Genomic DNA, 19,727 nt, shown 5'->3' on the forward strand with positions numbered 1-19,727 from the left:
GTCTGTTGGGTAGGGACTGTCTCTATATGTTGCCAACTTGTTCTTCCCAAGCGCTTACTACAGTGCTCTGCACACAGTAAGCGCTCAATAAATACGATTGATTGATTGATTGATAGAAGGGGGAGACGGGCAACAAAACGAAACAAGTAGAAAGGCGTCCGGAGCATCAAAATAAATAGAATTATAGATATAGATAATTGTTTAAATGCCCAGTACTACTAATAATAATTATTTATTATTATTATTATATATTAAAATATATAATATTTAAATATTTAAAAATAAAATATATAATATTATATATATTAAAATATAATTATTGTAGACTGTGAGCCCACTGTTGGGTAGGGACTGTCTCTATATGTTGCCAATTTGTACTTCCCAAGCGCTTAGTACAGTGCTCTGCACATAGTAATGTTATACTAGTAACATAGTATACATAGTATACATACTAGTATACATACATACTAGTATAGATATAGTATATCTATACTATATACATATAGTATAGTATAGATTGATAGAAGCGGGGAGACGGGCAACAAAACGAAACAAGTAGAAAGGCGTCCGGAGCACCAAAATAAATTGAATTACAGATATAGATAATGCTTTAAATGGCCAGTACTACTACTAATAATAATTTATTATTATTATATATTAGAATATATAATATTTAAATATTTAAAAATAAAATATATAATATTATATATATTAAAATATAATTATTGTAGACTGTGAGCCCACTGTTGGGTAGGGACTGTCCCTATATGTTGCCAATTTGTACTTCCCAAGCGCTTGGTACAGTGCTCTGCACATAGTAAGCGCTCAATAAATACGATTGATGATGATGATGATGATAATAATGGTATTTAGAGTCCTTACCTCCCCGGTGCCTGTTGCTAGAGGAGGAAATTCCTTCCCGATTTGCTTCCGCCATCATCTGCCCTATCGTTTCCACGATAAATCTGGGGGCCTCTTCCTTCGCTTTGAGTTTCTCCGTGGTTTGTTTCCCCAGCTCTTGCCTGTAGAAGTCACGGGTTAATTAGTCAATCCATCCTATTTACTGAGCGCCCACTGCGTGCAGAAATTCCTTCCCGATTTGCTTCCGCCATCATCGGCCCTATCGTTTCCACGATAAATCTGGGGGCCTCTTCCTTCGCTTTGAGTTTCTCCTTCGTTTGTTTTCCCAGCACTTGCCTGTAGAAGTCATGGGTTAATTAGTCAATCCATCCTATTTACTGAGCGCCTACTGCATGCAGAGCACCGTGCTAAGCGCCTGAGAGAGGGCCCTGTAACCGACTCGGTAGCCCCGTTCCCTGCCCACAACAAGTTTACGGTCTATGGGTTAATCAATCAATCGTATTTATTATACTAATAATAATGGCATTTGTTAAGCGCTTACTATGTGCAAAGCACTGTACTAAGCGCCGGGGAGGATATAAGGAGATCAGGTTGTCCCACGTGGGGCTCACAATCTTAACCCCCATTTTACAGATGAGATAACTGAGGCTCAGAGAAGTGACTTGCCCAAGGTTACACAGCAGGCATGTGGCGGAGCCGGGATTCGAACCCATGACCTCTGACTCCAAAGCCCGGGCTCTTTCCACTGAGCCACGCTGCTGCTTTATTGAGCGCTTGCTGTGTGCAGAGCATCATCATCATCATCAATCGTATTTATTGAGCGCTTACTGTGTGCAGAGCACTGTACTAAGCGCTTGGGAAGGACAAGTTGGCAACATATAAAGACGGTCCCTACCCAACAGTGGGTTTACAGTCTAAAAGTTTGAGAAAATCCTACAGATTAGGATTAAGAAGCGTGGCTCAGTGGAAAGAGCCCGCGTTTGGGAGTCAGAGGTCGTGGGTTCTAATCCCGGCTCCGCCACGTGTCTACTGTGTGACTTTGGGCAAGTTACTTAACTTCTCTGAGCCTCAGTGACCTCATCTGTAAAATGGGGATTGAGACTGTGAGCCCCACGTAGGACAACCTGATTACCCTGTATCTCCCCCAGCGCTTAGAACAGTGCTGGGCACATAGTAAGCGCTTAACAAATACCAACATTATTATTATTAGGATTAAGAAGCAGGGCTCAGTGGAAAGAGCCCACCTTTGGGAGTTAGAAGTCGTGGGTTCTAATCCCGGCTCCGCCACGTGTCTACCGTGTGACTTTGGGCAAGTTACTTGACTTCTCGTTGCCTCAGTTATCTCATCTGTAAAATGGGGATTGGGACTGTGAGCCCCACGTGGGACAACTTGATTACCCTGTATCTACCCCAGCGCTTAGAACAGTGCTGGGCACATAGTAAGCGCTTAACAAATATCAACATTATTATTATTAGGATTAAGAAGCAGGGCTCAGTGGAAAGAGCCCGCATTTGGGAGTCAGAGGTCAATCAATCAATCATTCAATCGTCTTTATTGGGCGCTTACTGTGTGCAGAGCACTGTACTAAACGCTTGGGAAGTACAAGTTGGCAACATATAGAGACAGTCCCTACCCAACAGTGGGCTCACAGTCTAGAAGGGGGAGACAGACAACAAAACCAAACATATTAACAAAATAAAATAAATAGAACATATTAACAAAATAACCGTGGTTTCTAATCCCAGCTCCGCCACGTGTCTACTGTGTGACTTTGGGCAAGTTACTTAACTTCTCGTTGCCTCAGTGACCTCATCTGTAAAATGGGGATTGAGACTGTGAGCCCCACGTGGGACAACTTGATTACCTTGTATCTACCCCAGCGCTTTGAACAGTGCTCGGCACATAGTAAGCGCTTAACAAATACCAACATTATTATTATTAGGATTAAGAAGCGGGGCTCAGTGGAAAGAGCCCACGTTTGGGAGTCAGAGGTCGTGGGTTCTAATCCCGGCTCCGCCACGTGTCTACCGTGTGACTTTGGGCAAGTTACTTAACTTCTCGTTGCCTCAGTGACCTCATCTGTAAAATGGGGATTGAGACTGTGAGCCCTACGTGGGACACCCTGATCAACTTGTAACCTCCCCAGCGCTTAGAACAGTGCTTTGCACATAGAAAGCACTTAATAAATGTCATTATTATAATTATTATAAGTGCTTACTATGTGTCCAGCACTGTTCTAAGCGCTGGGGGAGATACAAGGTCATCAGGTTGTCCCACGGGGGGCTCCCAGTCTTCATCCTCATTTTACAGATGAGGGAACTGAGGCCCAGAGAAGTGAAGTGACTTACCCAAGGTCACACAGCAGACAAGTGGCGGAGCCGGGATTAGAACCCACGACCTCTGACTCCCAAGCCCGGGCTCTTTCCACTTTGCCACGCTGCTTTAGTACAGTGCTCTGCACACAGTCAGCACTCAATAAATATGACTGAATGAATGAATCCTCTAATCGGAGGAGGAGACTCTACCCCTCCGACTTAATCAGTATTAATATAATAATAATGATGGTACTTTTTTAAGCGCATACTATATGCCAGGCATTCGCTTAGAACAGTGCTTGGCACATAGTAAGCACCTAACAAATGCTATTATTAAGAGAAGCAGGGTGGCTTAGTGGAAAGAGCACAGGCTAGTGAGTCAGAGGATGTGGGTTCAAATTCCGCTCCACCAATTCCTGTGTGACTTTGGGCATGTCACTTAACTTCTCTGTGCCTCAGTGACCTCATCTGTAAAATGGGGAGGAAGACTGTGAGCCCCCCGTGGGACAACCTGATCACCTTGTAACCTCCCCAGCGCTTAGAACAGTGCTTTCCACATAGCAATTACTCTATTTATTTATTTATTTATTTATTTATTTTATTTGTACATATCTATTCTATTTATTTTATTTTGTTAGTAGGTTTGGTTTCGTTCTCTGTCTCCCCCTTTTAGACTGTGAGCCCACTGTTGGGTAGGGACTGTCTCTATATGTTGCCAATTTGTACTTCCCAAGCGCTTAGTACAGTGCTCTGCACATAGTAAGCGCTCAATAAATACGATTGATAGTGATGATGAAGCGCTTTACAAATGCCATCATCATCATCATCACCTTGTAACCTCCCCAGCACTTAGAACAGTGCTTCACACATAATAAGCACTTAGTAAATGCCAATATTATTATTATATTATTATTTATTGACCTCGTGGAAGAGATCGTGTGCTTATTTATATTTACTACTACGACAGCAAAATAATATACCGTACCTGAATTCTCGAAGATTCCTTTTTTCACTCATTTCGGTGGCACCTGCGGAAACAATAAAGGTGATCGAAACTATTGAACAACCTAAAAAAAAAAGGATTTTCTTGGAAAAAAACCCCTCCCTGAAGAGAAGCAGTGTGGCCTAGTGGAAAGAGAGTCAGAAGGATCTGGGTTCTAATCCCGGCTCTGCCACTTGTCTGCTGTGTGACCTTGGGTAAGTCACTTCACTTCTCTATGTCTCAGTTAAATCATCCGTAAAATGGAGATTAATCAATCAATCAATCGATCGTATTTATTGAGCGCTTACTGTGTGCAGAGCACTGGACTAAGCGCTCGGGAAGTACAAGTTGGCAACATATAGAGACAGTCCCTACCCACCAGTGGGCTCACAGTCTAAAAGCAATAATTACAGTGTACACATCTACTTGTACTTCCCAAGCGCTTAATACAGTGCTCTGCACCCAGTAAGCGCTCAATAAATACGATTGATTGAATGAATCTAGTTGGGAAGAAATTTGGTAAGAGATTAAGACCGTAAACCTCATATGGTCTATGAGAGAAGCAGCGTGGCTCAGTGGAAAGAGCCCGGGCTTTGGAGTCGGAAGTCACGGGTTCGAATCCCGGCTCCGCCAACGGTCAGCTGTGTGACTTTGAGCAAGTCGCTTCACTTCTCTGGGCCTCGGTTCCCTCATCTGTAAAATGGGGATGAAGACTGTGAGCCCCCCGTGGGACGGCCTGGTCACCTTGTAACCTCCCCGGTGCTTAGAACAGTGCTTTGCACATAGTAAGCGCTTAATAAATGCCATCATTATATGGGACAGGGACTATCAATCAATCAATCGTATTTATTGAGCGCTTACTGTGTGCAGAGCACTGTACTAAGCGCTTGGGAAGTCCAAGTTGGCGACATATAGAGGCGGTCCCTACCCAACAGTGGGCTCACAGTCTATGTCCAACCTGATTAGCTTCTATCTACCTCAGCGCTTAGAACAGTGCTTGACACATAGTAAGTGCTTAACAATCCCCATCCTCATCATTGGGTAGCGATTGCCTCTATATGTTGCTGAACTGTACTTTCCAAGCGCTTAGTACAGTGCTCTGCACACAGTAAGCGCTCAATAAATACGACTGAATGAATGAATCAACATCCCAGAGGGGAGGCTGGGGTGTCTCTGTCCGCTGTCCCTCATTCATTCGTTTAGTCGTATTTATCATCATCATCATCATCATCAATCGTATTTATTGAGCGCTTACTATGTGCAGAGCACTGTACTAAGCGCTTGGGAAGTACAAATTGGCAACATATAGAGACAGTCCCTATCCAACAGCGGGCTCACAGTCTGAAAGGGGGAGACAGAGAATAAAACCAAACACGCTAACAAAATAAAATAAATAAAATAGATATTTATTGAGCGCTTACCGTGCTCAGAGCACTGTACTAAGTGCTTGGGAGAATGCCATACAACAATAAACTGACATCTTAATAATGATGGCATTTGTCAAGCGCTTACTCTGTGCAGAGCACTGTTCTAAGCGCCGGGGAGGTTACAAGGTGATCAGGTTGGCCCACGAGGGGCTCACAGTCTTCATCCCCATTTGACAGATGAGGGAACTGAGGCCCAGAGAAGTGAAGTGACTAGGCCAAAGTCACACAGCTGACAAGTGGCGGAGCCGGGATTCGAACCCATGACCTCTGACTCCCAAGCCCGGGCTCTTTCCACTGAGCCACGCTGCTTCGTGGCCCACCCCCCAGCCCCTGAAGCAGTGGCTAGAGCCCGGGCTTGGGAGTCAGAAGGTCATCATCATCATCATCATCAATCGTATTTATTGAGCGCTTACTATGTGCAGAGCACTGGGCTAAGCGCTTGGGAAGTACAAGTTGGCAACATCTAGAGACAGTCCCTACCCAACAGTGGGCTCACGGTCTAAAAGGGGGAGACAGAGAACAAAACCACACATACTAACAAAATAAAATAAATAGAATAGATATGGACAAATAAAATAAATAAAATTTATGGGTTCGAATCCCAGCTCCGCCACTTGTCTGCTGTGTGACCTCAGGCAAGTCACTTTACTTCTCTGGGCCTCAGGGACCTCCTCTGTAAAATGGGGATTAAAAGTGTGAGTCCCGCGTGGGACAACCGGATCACCCGGTATCTCCCCCAGCGCTTAGAACAGTGCTTGGCACATAGTAAGCGCTTAACAAATACCGTCATTATTATTAGTATTCTCTGGGCCAATCCGATTTGCTTGTGCCCACCCCATTCATTCATTCAATCGTATTTATTGAGCGCTTCCTGTGTGCAGAGCACTGTACTAAGCGCTTGGGAAGTACAAGTCGGCAACATAAAGAGACGGTCCCTACCCAACGACGGGCTCACAGCGCTTAGTAATAATAATGATAATAATATATGTTGCCAACTTGTACTTCCCAAGCATTTAGTACAGTGCTCTGCACACAGTAAGTGCTCAATAAATACAATTGAATGAATGAATAATAATGATGATGGCATTTATTAAGCGCTTACTATGTGCCAAGCACTGTTCTAAGCGCTGGGGAGTTTACAAGGTGATCAGGTTGTCCCACGGGGGGCTCACAGGCTTCATCCCCATTTTACAGATGAGGGAACTGAAGCAGAGACTAATAATAATAATAATAATGGCATTTATTAAGCGCTTACTATGTGCCAAGCGCTGTTCTAAGTGCTGGGGAGGTTGCAAGGTGATCAGGCGGTCCCACGGGGGGCTCACAGGCTTCATCCCCATTTTACAGATGAGGAAACTGAGGCCCAGAGAATAACAATAATAATAATGATGGCATTTATTAAGCAGTTACTATGTGCCAAGCGCTGTTCTAAGCGCTGGGGAGGTTGCAAGGTGATCAGGTTGTCCCACGGGGGGCTCACAGTCTTCATCCCCATTTTACAGATGAGGGAACTGAAGCAGAGACTAATAATAATAATAATAATAATAATAATAATAATAATAATGGCATTTATTAAGTAGTTACTATGTGCCAAGCACTGTTCTAAGCGCTGGGGACGTTACAAGGTGATCAGGTTGTCCCACGGGGGGCTCCCAGTCTTCATCCCCATATTACAGATGAGGAAACTGAGGCCCAGAGAATAACAATCATAATAATGATGGCATTTATTAAGCAGTTACTATGTGCCAAGCACTGTTCTAAGCGCTGGGGAGGTTGCAAGGAGATCAGGCGGTCCCACGGGGGGCTCCCAGGCTTCATCCCCATTTTACAGATGAGGGAACTGAAGCAGAGACTAATAGTAATAATAATGATAATAATAATAATAATAATAATAATAATAATGGCATTTATTAAGCAGTTACTATGCGCTGGGGAGGTTACAAGGTGATCAGGCTGCCCCACAGGGGCCTCCCAGTCTTCATCCCCATTTTCCAGATGAGGTCACTGAGGCCCAGAGAAAAATAATAATAATGATGGCATTTATTAAGCACTTATTATGTGCCAGACACTGTTCTAAGCGCTGGGGAGGTTACAAGGTGAGCGGGTTGTCCCACGGGGGGGCTCCCAGTCTTCATCCCCATTTTACAGATGAGGGAACTGAGGCCCAGAGAAGTGAAGAGACTTGCTCCAAGTCACCCAGCTGACAAGTGGCGGAGCCGGAATTTGAACCCATGACCTCTGACTCCAAAGCCCGGGCTCTTTCCACTGAGCCACGCCTAGTACACTGCCTGGCACCTGGTAAGCACTCAACAAATGCCATCATTATTATTATTATTATTATTATTATTATTATTGTCTGTGCCTCAGTTCCCTCATCTGTAAATGGGGATTCAGACTGCGAGCCCCCTGTGGGACAGGGATTGGGTCCAACCTGACTAGTTTGTATCCACCCCAGCGCTTAGTACAGTGCCTGGCACATAGTAAGGGCTTAATAAATCCCATCATTATTATTCCTCTTTGTGCCTCAGTTTCCTCATCTATAAAATGGGGATTAAGACGGTGAGCCCCACGTGGGACAGGGACTGTGGCCAACCTGACTAGTTTGTATCCACCCCAGCGCTTAGTACAGTGCCAGACACATAGTAAGTGCTGAACAAATCCCACCAACATTATTACTCTCTGTGCCTCAGTTTCCTCATCTACAAAATGGGTGTTCAGACTGTGAGGCCCCATGTGGGATGGGGACTGTGCCCAACCTAACTAGCTTGTATACACCCCAGCGCTTAGTACAGTGCCAGACACATAGTAAGGGCTTAATAAATCCCATCATTATTATTCCTCTTTGTGCCTCAGTTTCCTCATCTGTGAAATGGGGATGGAGACTGTGAGGCCCCACGTGGGACAGGGACTGTGGCCAATCTGACTAGCTTGTATCCACCCCAGCGCTTAGTACAGTGCCTGGCACATAGTAAGCCCTTAATAAACCCCACCAACATTATCATTCTCTGTGCCTCAGTTTCCTCATCCATAAAATGGGGATGGAGACTGTGAGGCCCCACGTGGGAAGGGGCTGTGGCCAACCTGATTATCTTGTGTTTACTCCAGAGCTCAGTACAGTGCCTGACATATAGTAAACCCTTAACAAATCCCACCATTATTATTCTCTGTGCCTCAGTTTCCTCATCTGTAAAATGGGAATTCAGACTGTGAGGCCCCACATGGGACAGGGACTGGGGCCAACCTGACTATCTTGTATCCACTCCAGCGCTTAGTACAGTGCCTGGCACCTAGTAAGTGCTTCACAAATCCCACCAACATTATTATTCTCTGTGCCTCAGTGTCCTCATCTGTAAAATGGGGGTTCAGACTGTGAGGCCCCACGTGGGACAGGGACTGGGGCCAACCTGACAACCTTGCTTCCACCCCAGCGCTTAGTACAGTGCCTGACATATAGCAAACCTTTAACAAATCCCACCATTATTATTCTGTGCCTCAGTTTCCTCATCTGCAAAATGGGGATGGAGACTGTGAGGCCCCACGTGGGGCAAGGACTGTGGCCAACCTGACTAGCTCGTATCCACCCCAGCGCTTAGTACAGTGCCTGGCCCATAGTAAGCCCTTAATAAACCCCACCAACATTATCATTCTCTGTGCCTCAGTTTCCTCCTCTGTAAAATGGGGATGGAGACTGTGAGGCCCCACGTGGGGCAGGGACTGGGGCCAACCTGACTAGCTTGTATCCACCGCAGCGCTTAGTACAGTGCCTGGCACCTAGTAACCAACATTATTATTCTCTGTGCCTCAGTTTCCTCATCTGCAAAATGGGGATGGAGACTGTGGGGCCCCACGTGGGGCCGGGACTATGGCCAACCTGACTAGCTCGTATCCACCCCAGCGCTTAGTACAGTGCCTGGCCCATAGTGCGCCCTTAATAAACCCCACCAACAATATCATTCTCTGTGCTTCAGTTTCCTCATCTGCAAAATGGGGATGGAGACTGTGGGGCCCCATGTGGGGCAAGGACTGTGGCCAACCTGATTAGCTCGTATCCACCCCAGCGCTTAGTACAGTGCCTGGCCCATAGTAAGCCCTTAATAAACCCCACCAACATTATCATTCTCTGTGCCTCAGTTTCCTCATCTGCAAAATGGGAATTCAGACTGTGAGGCCCCATGTGGGACAAGGACTGGGGCCAACCTGACTAGCTTGTATCCACCCCAGTGCTTAGTACAGTGCCTGGCACATAGTAAGCCCTTAATAAACCCCACCAACATTATCATTCTCTGTGCCTCAGTTTCCTCATCTGCGAAATGGGGATGGAGACTATGGGGCCCCATGTGGGGCAGGGACTGGGGCCAACCTGACTAGCTCGTATCCACCCCAGCGCTTAGTACAGTGCCTGGCACCTAGTAAGCGCTTCACAAATCCCACCAACATTATCATTCTCTGTGCCTCAGTTTCCTCATCTGCAAAATGGAGATGGAGATTGTGAGGCCCCATGTGGGGCAGGGACTGTGGCCAAACTGACTAGCTCGTATCCACCCCAGCGCTTAGTACAGTGCCTGGCACATAGTAAGCCCTTAACAAATCCCACCATGATTATTATTCTCTGTGCCTCAGTTTCCTCATCTCTAAAATGGGGATGGAGACTGTGAGGCCCCACGTGGGAAGGGGCTGTGGCCAACCTGATTATCTTGTATTTTCTCCAGCGCTTAGTACAGTGCCTGACATATAGTAAACCCTTAACAAATCCCACCATTAGTATTCTCTGTGCCTCAGTTTCCTCATCTGTAAAATGGGAATTCAGACTGTGAGGCCCCACGTGGGACAGGGACTGGGGCCAACCTGATGACCTTGTATCCACCCCAGCGCTTAGTACAGTGTCTGGCACCTAGTAAGTGCTTCACAAATCCCACCAACATTATTATTCTCTGTGCCTCAGTGTCCTCATCTGTAAAATGGGGGTTCAGACTGTGAGGCCCCACGTGGGACAGGGACTGGGGCCAACCTGACAAGCTTGCTTCCACCCCAGCGCTTAGTACAGTGCCTGGCACATAGTAAGCCCTTAATAAACCCCACCAACATTATCATTCTCTGTGCCTCAGTTTCCTCATCTGTAAGATGGGGATGGAGACTGTGAGGCCCCACGTGGGGCAGGGACTATGGCCAACCTGACTAGCTTGTATCCACCCCAGCGCTTAGTACAGTGCCTGGCACATAGTAAGCCCTTAATAAACCCCACCAACATTATCATACTCTGTGCCTCAGTTTCCTCATCTGCAAAATGGGGATGGAGACTGTGAGGCCCCACGTGGGGCAGGGACTGGGGCCAACATGACTAGCTCGTATCCACCCCAGCGCTTAGTACAGTGCTTGGCACCTAGTAAGTGCTTCACAAATCCCACCAACATTATCATTCTCTGTGCCTCAGTTTCCTCATCTGCAAAATGGGGATGGAGACTGTGGGGCCCCACGTGGGGCAGGGACTGGGGCCAAACCTGACTAGCTCGTATCCACCCCAGCGCTTAGTACAGTGCCTGGCACCTAGTAACCAACATTATTATTCTGTGCCTCAATTTCCTTATCTGCAAAATGGGGATGGAGACTGTGAGGCCCCACGTGGGGCAAGGACTGTGGCCAACCTGACTAGCTCGTATCCACCCCAGCGCTTAGTACAGTGCCTGGCACATAGTGCGCCCTTAATAAACCCCACCAACATTATCATTCTCTGTGCCTCAGTTTCCTCATCTGCAAAATGGGGATGGAAACTGTGGGGCCGGGACTATGGCCAACCTGACTAGCTCGTATCCACCCCAGCGCTTAGTACAGTGCCTGGCACATAGTAAGCCCTTAATAAACCCCACCAACATTATCATTCTCTGTGCCTCAGTTTCCTCCTCTGTAAAATGGGGATGGAGACTGTGAGGCCCCACGTGGGGCAAGGACTTTGGCCAACCTGACTAGCTCGTATTCACCCCAACGCTTAGTACAGTGCCTGGCACATAGTACGCCCTTAATAAACCCGCCAACATTATCATTCTCTGTGCCTCAGTTTCCTCATCTGTAAAATGGGGATGGAGACTGTGAGGGCCCACGTGGGGCAGGGACTGGAGCCAACCTGACTAGCTTGTATCCACCCCAGCGCTTAGTACAGTGCCTGCCACATAGTAAGCCCTTAATAAACCCCACCAACATTATCACTCTCTGTGCCTCAGTTTCCTCATCTGCAAAATGGGGATGGAGACTGTGATGCCCCACGTGGGGCAGGGGCTGTGGCCAACCTGACTAGTTCGTATCCACCCCAACGCTTAGTACAGTGCCTGGCACATAGTAAGCCCTTAATAAACCCCACCAACATTATCATTCTCTGGGCCTCAGTTTCCTCATCCGTAAAATGGGGTTGGAGACTGTGAGGCCCCACGTGGGGCAAGGACTGTGGCCAACCTGACTAGCTTGTATTCACCCCAGCGCTTAGTACAGTGACAGACACCTAGTAAGCGCTTAACAGATAACGTAATAATAATAATAGTAATAATATTAGTACTAATATTAGTAATAATTATTCTTATTACCGGGGCCGGGGTCCCGCGGCCTGCCCCCGCCCCTCCCCCACCCCCTGCCCCGCCAGCGACCGTTGGCCTCGCCCGGAGGGGCGGGGCCCCACTGAGGCGTCACCCCGGCAACGGGCCCTGGCCACGCCCCCCTCCAACTAGCCGGCCCCCCATTCGAGCGCGCCAAGTCCCCGCTAGCCAATCGGCGACGCCGGTGCTTCCGGGTGGGCTTGATTCGGGTCCGTCCGACCGACCCTTTCCCGCGCTCCCGTTGGCCTTTCTCCTGAGGGAAAGGGGCCCCCCTCCCCCCTCCCCCCGTCGGGGTGCCAGTTCTCGCGAGGCCGCGGCGAGACTTGGTTTCCCGCCCTTTTTCGGGGTGGGGGGGGTGAGGCGGGAAGTCTGGCCTAGTGAGGCCTAATGAGGGGAGGCCGGCCTGAGGAAACGGAATAATAATCGTGATAATAATAATAATAATAATAATAACAGTATCAATCAATCAATCGTTTTTATTGAGCACTTACTGTGTGCAGAGCGCTGTACTAAGCGCTTGGGAAGGACAAGATGGCAACATATAGAGACAGTCCTTATCCAACAGTGGGCTCACAGTCTAAAAGAATGATAGGCATTTGATATAATCATCATCATCATGGCATTTGTTCAGCTCTTACTGTGTGACTTCATTCATTCATTCAATTGTATTTATTGAGTGCGTACTGTGTGCAGAGTGCTGTACTAAGCGCTTGGGAAGTACAAGATGGCAACATATAGAGACAGTCCCTACCCAACTCACAGTCTAAAAGAATGATAGGCATTTGCTATAATCATCACCATCATGGCATTTGTTCATCTCTTACTGTGTGACTTTCATTCATGAAATTCATTCATTCAATCGTATTTACTGAGCGCCTACTGTGTGCAGAGCACTGGACTAAGCGCTTGGGAAGTACAAGATGGCAACATATAGAGACAGTCCTTACCCAACAGTGGGCTCACAGTCTAAAAGAATAATAGGCATTTGTTATAATCATCATCATAATCATCATCATCATGGCATTTGTGCAGCTCTTACTGTGTGACTTTCATTCATTCATTCAATCATTTATAGAGCGCTTACTGTGTGCAGAGCACTGGACTAAGCGCTTGGGAAGTACAAGATGGCAACATATAGAGACAGTCCCTACCCAACAGTGGGCTCACAGTCTAAAAGAATGATAGGCATTTGTCATAGTCATCATCATCATGGCATTTGTTCAGCTCTTACTGTGTGACTTTCATTCATTCAATCGTATTTATTGAGCGCTTACTATGTGCAGAGCACTGTACTAAGCGCTTGGGAAGGACAAGATGGCAACATATAGAGACAGTCCCTGCCCAACAGTGGGCTCACAGTCTAAAAGAATGATAGGCATTTGTTATAATCATCATCATCATCATCATGGCATTTGTTCAGCTCTTACTGTGTGACTTTCATTCATGAAATTCATTCATTCAATCGTATTTATTGAGCGCTTACTGTGTGCAGAGCGCTGTACTAAGCGCTTGGGAAGGACAAGATGGCAACATATAGAGACAGTCCTTACCCAACAGTGGGCTCACAGTCTAAAAGAATAATAGGCATTTGTTATAATCATCATCATCATGGCATTTGTTCAGCTCTTACTGTGTGACTTTCATTCATTCATTCAATTGTATTTATTGAGTGCGTACTGTGTGCAGAACGCTGTACTAAGCGCTTGGGAAGTACAAGATGGCAACATATAGAGACAGTCCCTACCCAACTCACAGTCTAAAAGAATGATAGGCATTTGTTATAATCATCATCATCATCATCATGGCATTTGTTCAGCTCTTACTGTGTGACTTTCATTCATGAAATTCATTCATTCAATCGTATTTATTGAGCGCTTACTGTGTGCAGAGCGCTGTACTAAGCACTTGGGAAGTACAAGATGGCAACATATAGAGACAGTCCTTACCCAACAGTGGGCTCACAGTCTGAAAGAATGATAGGCATTTGTTATAATCATCATCATCATGGCATTTGTTCAGCTCTTACTGTGTGACTTTCATTCATTCATTCATTCAATTGTATTTATTGAGTGCATACTGTGTGCAGAACGCTGTACTAAGCGCTTGGGAAGTACAAGATGGCAACATACAGAGACAGTCCCTACCCAACTCACAGTCTAAAAGAATGATAGGCATTTGTTATAATCATCATCATCATCATCATCATGGCATTTGTTCAGCTCTTACTGTGTGACTTTCATTCATGAAATTCATTCATTCAATAGTATTTATTGAGCACTTACTGTGTGCAGAGCGCTGTACTAAGTGCTTGGGAAGTACAAGATGGCAACATATAGAGACAGTCCTTACCCAACAGTGGGCTCACAGTCCAAAAAAATAATAGGCATTTGTTATAATCATCATCATAATCATCATCATCATGGCATTTGTTCAGCTCTTACTGTGTGACTTTCATTCATTCATTCATTCATTCAATCATATTTATAGAGCGCTTACTGTGTGCAGAGCACTGTACTAAGCGCTTGGGAAGGACAAGTTGGCAACAGCAGTGGAAAGAGCCTGGGCTTTCATTCATTCATTCAATCGTATTTATTGAGCACTTACTGAGTGCAGAGCACTGGACTAAGCGCTTGTGAAGGACAAGTTGGCAACAGCAGTGGAAATAGCCTGGGCTTTCATTCATTCATTCAATCGCATTTATTGAGCGGTTACTGTGTGCAGAGCACTGGACTAAGCGCTTGGGAAGGACAAGTTGGCAACAGCAGTGGAAAGAGCCTGGGCTTTCATTCATTCATTCAATCGTATTTATTGAGCACTTACTGTGTGCAGAGCACTGTACTAAGCGCTTGGGAAGGACAAGTTGGCAACAGCAGTGGAAAGAGCCTGGGCTTTCATTCATTCATTCAATCGCATTTATTGAGCGCTTACTGTGTGCAGAGCACTGGACTAAGCGCTTGGGAAGGACAAGTTGGCAACAGCAGTTTAAAGAGCCTGGGCTTTCATTCATTCATTCGATCGTATTTATTGAGCGCTTACTGTGTGCAGAGCACTGGACTAAGCGCTTGGGAAGGACAGGTTGGCAACATATAGAGACGGTCCCTACCCAACAGTGGGCTCACAGCCTAGAAGGGGGAGACAGAGAACAAAACATATTAAAATAAAATAAGTAGAATAAATACGTTTTGGGAGTCAGAGGTCACGGGTTCGAATTCTGCCTCTGCCACATGCCTGCTGTGTGACCTTGGGCAAGTCACTTAACTTCTCTGAGCCTCAGTTCCCTCATCTGTAAAATGGGGATTAAGACTGTGAGCCCCTCGTGGGACAACCTGATCACTTTGTATCCCCCCCAGTGCTTAGAACAGTGCTTTGTACGTAGTAAGTGCTTAGCAAATGCCATTATTATTATTATTATGTCTGTTGTGTGACCTTTGGCAAGTCCCTTCTCTGGGCCTCAGTTACCCCATCTGTAAAATGGGAATTAAATCCTACTCCCACTTAGATTATGAGTCCCATGTGGGACAGGGACTGTGTCCAATCCGATTAACTGGTATCTACTCCAGTGCTTAGTACAGTGCTTGGCACCTAGTAAGTGCTTAACAGAGAAGCAGCACGGCTTAGTGGGAAGAGCACAGGTTTGGGAGTCAGGGGTCGTGGGTTCTAATCCCAGCTCTCCCCTTGTCAGCTGTGTGACTTTGGGCAAGTCACTTCACTTCTCTGTGTTACCTCCTCTCCCTTCCACTTTTAGTCTTTTTTCTCCTGCTCCCCTCATTGCAAGACTTGTGTTTCCCTAAAAGCATACAGCTGGTAATAACCCACTAAAATCCCCCACCACCCTTGTTTTAATATTTCCAACATGATGTGAAATGCAGTGCAACTGGGCGAGGAAATATGGTAAATTGGTTTTTTTCCCAGACAGGATCTTGCTGGTAATGCAAAGCAGCTCAATAAAATAGTAATTCACACGGTCCATTTTCCCTTTTAGTGGAATTAGGAGTGAACTTCGGCCAATATCCCTTAATCAATCAATCAATCCTATTTATTGAGTGCTTACTATGTGCAGAGCACTGTACTAAGCGCTTGGGAAGTACAAATTGGCAACATATACAGTCCCTACCCAACATTGGGCTCACAGTCTAAAAGGGGGAGACAGAGAACAAAACCAAACATACTAACAAAATAAAATAAATAGAATAGATATGTACAAGTAAAATAAATAAATAAATAAATAAGGATAGTGCCCCGCTCTCCGGGCCTGTTTGCTGTGGCAAAGGTAAACCCCCAGTTCACTTCTGCCTATCCGACCGAAAACTTTCTTTTAGTTTGGATTAGAAACTCAGCTGCGATGGTTTCACATTCTCGAAAGCCCGGGGAATTCAGGCAGCTGAAATCCCCTCTCAGGAATCTCCCTTCCTTCAGTGGTCAGTCACTTTGGGACAGGAAGAATTCCCAGTGAAAACTCCCTTTAACAACATTGGCTTCAAGGCACTCCAACTCTCTCCCTCTCACTTAGCTTTCTTCCCTGGCCTGTGGTCTCTGCTCTTCCCAAATTAGCGTTGTTTACAAGGCCTCAATCTCAACTCTGTTACCTCCAATCATCATCATCATCATCAATCGTATTTATTGAGCGCTTACTATGTGCAGAGCACTGTACTAAGCGCTTGGGAAGTACAAATTGGCAACATATAGAGACAGTCCCTACCCAACGGCGGGCTCACAGTCTAAAAGGGGGAGACAGAGAACAAAACCAAACATACTAACAAAATAAAATCAATAGAATAGATGTGTACAAATAAGTTAAATAAATAGAGTTAAAAAAAATATGTACAAACATATATACATATATACAGGTGCTGTGGGGAAGGGAGGGAGGGAAGATGGGGGGATGGAGAGGGGGACGAGGGGGAGAGGAAGGAAGGGGCTCAGTCTGGGAAGGCCTCCTGGAGGAGGTGAGCTCTCAGCAGGGCCTTGAAGGGAATCTCTTGAAGGGAATCTCCAATCTCTTACTGAAACCTTTCCTCTTGCCCAATAACAATAATAATAATAATAATGCTGGTATTTGTTAAGTGCTTACTCTGTGCCAAGGCCACGCACAAAGACACCCTCCCCCTGCAAATCCTTCAGACTACAACTCTCTCCATTTTCAAATCCCTCTCGAAATCATTCATTCATTCAACCCTATTTATTGAGTGCTTACTGTATGCTGAGCACTGTACTAAGCGCTTGGGAAGTACAAGTCGGCAACATATAGAGACGGTCCCTACCCAACAACGGGCTCACAGTCCACCCTTCCCTCTGAGAAGCATTTCCCACCACCGAATCTGGTTACGCCCATCCAAGAACCACGCTTAGCATTTATAATAATAATAATAATAATACTAATTATGATGGCATTTGTTAAGCGCTTACTATGTGCCGAACACTGTTCTAAGCGCTGGGGTAGATACAAGCTAATCAGATTGTCCCATGTGGGGCTCACAGTCTTCATCCCCACTTTACAGATGAGGGAACTGAGGCACAGAGAAGTCAAGTGACTGGCCCAAAGTCACAGAGCTTGTCGGTGGCGGAGTCGGGATTAGAACCCACGACTTCTAACTCCCAAGTCCATGATCTTTCCACTATGCCATGCTGCTTCTCTATTCATGTACATGCAACCATCATAAACACTGACATATATATATATATATATATATATATAATCAATTGTACAGTATTGATTTTGATTACTCTAATTTGAAAATATTTTTGTGTCTTCCTCATTTAGTGCTTTGCACATAGTAAGCGCTTAACAAATGCCATTATTATTATTATTATTATTATTATTTAGAGGGCAAACACCTCTGGGGCAGGGAACTTGTCTCATGCTTCTGTTGTAGCCTCCTAAGCACTTCATACAGTGCCCTGCACCCAATGAGAGCTCAATAAATACCTTTACTATTCTGCTGGGTGACCTTGGGCAAGTCACTTCACCGTGCCTCAGTTCCCTCATCTGTAAAATGGGGATGAATGAAGACTGTGAGCCCCTTGTATCTCCCCCAGCGCTTAGAATAGTGCTTGGCACATAGTAAGTGATTAACAAATATCATCATTAATTAATTCCCTGTGCCTCAGTTCCCTCATCTGTAAAATGGGGATGAAGACAGCCCCACGTGGGACAACTTGGTTACCTTGTATCTCCCCCAGCGCTTAGAACAGGGCTTGGCACCTAATAAGTGCTTAACAAATACCATCATTAATGAATTAAGTCATTATTTCCCTGTGGCTGAGTTCCCTCATCTGTAAAATAGGGATGAAATCTGTGAGCCCCACGTGGGACAACCCGATTACCTTCTATCTCCCTCAGCGCTTAGAACAGTGCTTGGCACATAGTAGGCGCTTAACAAATACCATTATTAATTATTATTTCCCTGTGCCTCAGTTCCCCCATCTGTAAAATGGGGATTTAAAGTGTGAGCCCCACGTGGGGCAACCCGATTACCTTCTATCTCCCCCAGCGCTTAGGACAGTGCTTATCACATGGTAAGCACTTAACAAATACCATTATTAATTAATTTATTATTTCCCTGTGCCTCAGTTCCCTCATCTGTAAAATGGGGATTAAAAGTTTGAGCCCCACGTGGGACAACCCGATTACCTTCTATCTCCCTCAGCGCTTAGAACAGTGCTTGGCACATAGTAAGCGCTTAACAAATACCATCATTAATTAATGTATTATTTCCCTGGGCCTCAGTTCCCTCACCTGTAAAATGGGGATTAAAAGTGTGAGCCCCACGTGGGACAACCTGATTACCTTCTATCTCCCCCAGCGCTCAGAACAATGCTTGGCACATAGTAAGCGCTTAACAAATACCATCATTAATTAATTAATTACCCTGTGCCTCAGTTCCCTCATCTGTCAAATGGGGATGAAGACTGTGAGCCCCACATGGGCCAACCTGATCACCTTGTATCTTCCCCAGCGCTTAGAACAGTGCTTGGCACACGGTGGGCGCTTAACAAATACCATTATGATGATGATTGATGATGATGATGATGAATGGATGGATGGATGAGTGAATGAATGAAGGCACGTGACCGTCACTACGCCTGCGCAGCCCCGTTTTTTTCCCGCTCCGCAGTGTAGGGCTGCAACGGAGGCGGGTCCTATATAGGCCCTGTCCATTTGCGCATGCCCAGTTGAGACCACGCCCCCCGGCGCGGGCGTTTCTGGGAGATGTATTCCGCCCCTGGCGCGGGCGTTTCTGGGAAATGTAGTTCGATGGAGTGCATTCACTCCTTCATTCAATCGTATTTATTGAGCGCTTCCTGTGTGCAGAGCACTGTACTAAGCGCTTGGGAAATACAAGTTGGCAACATATAGAGACGGACCCTACCCCACAACGGGCTCACAGTCTAGAAGGGGAAGAAAGACAACAAAACAAAACATGGAGACAGGTGTCAAAACCATCAGAATAAATTAAGCGCTTAGTACAGAGAAGCAGAAGCAGCGTGGTTCAGTGGAAATCAATCAATCAATCGTATTTATTGAGAGCTGACTGTGTGCAGAGCACTGTACTAAGCGCT

General features: G+C 45.9%; 1 protein-coding gene across 1 annotated transcript in view; it reads right to left on the reverse strand.

Moving 5' to 3' along the window:
- CCDC158 (coiled-coil domain containing 158) overlaps nt 1-12,184 on the reverse strand; it is a 131,410-nt gene extending 119,226 nt beyond the window's left edge. Inside the window, exons 1-3 of the mRNA XM_038759470.1 lie at nt 12,159-12,184; nt 4,163-4,205; nt 883-1,022 (exon numbers count right to left, since the gene is read on the reverse strand). Of these exons, the coding sequence (XP_038615398.1) occupies nt 883-1,022; nt 4,163-4,194 (172 nt within the window). The 5' untranslated portion in view covers nt 4,195-4,205; nt 12,159-12,184. The remainder of the gene's footprint in view (nt 1-882; nt 1,023-4,162; nt 4,206-12,158) is intronic.
- Between the last annotated feature and the right edge of the window lie 7,543 nt (nt 12,185-19,727).

Source organism: Tachyglossus aculeatus, chromosome 17 (assembly GCF_015852505.1).
Source record: "Tachyglossus aculeatus isolate mTacAcu1 chromosome 17, mTacAcu1.pri, whole genome shotgun sequence".
Taxonomy (NCBI): domain Eukaryota; kingdom Metazoa; phylum Chordata; class Mammalia; order Monotremata; family Tachyglossidae; genus Tachyglossus; species Tachyglossus aculeatus.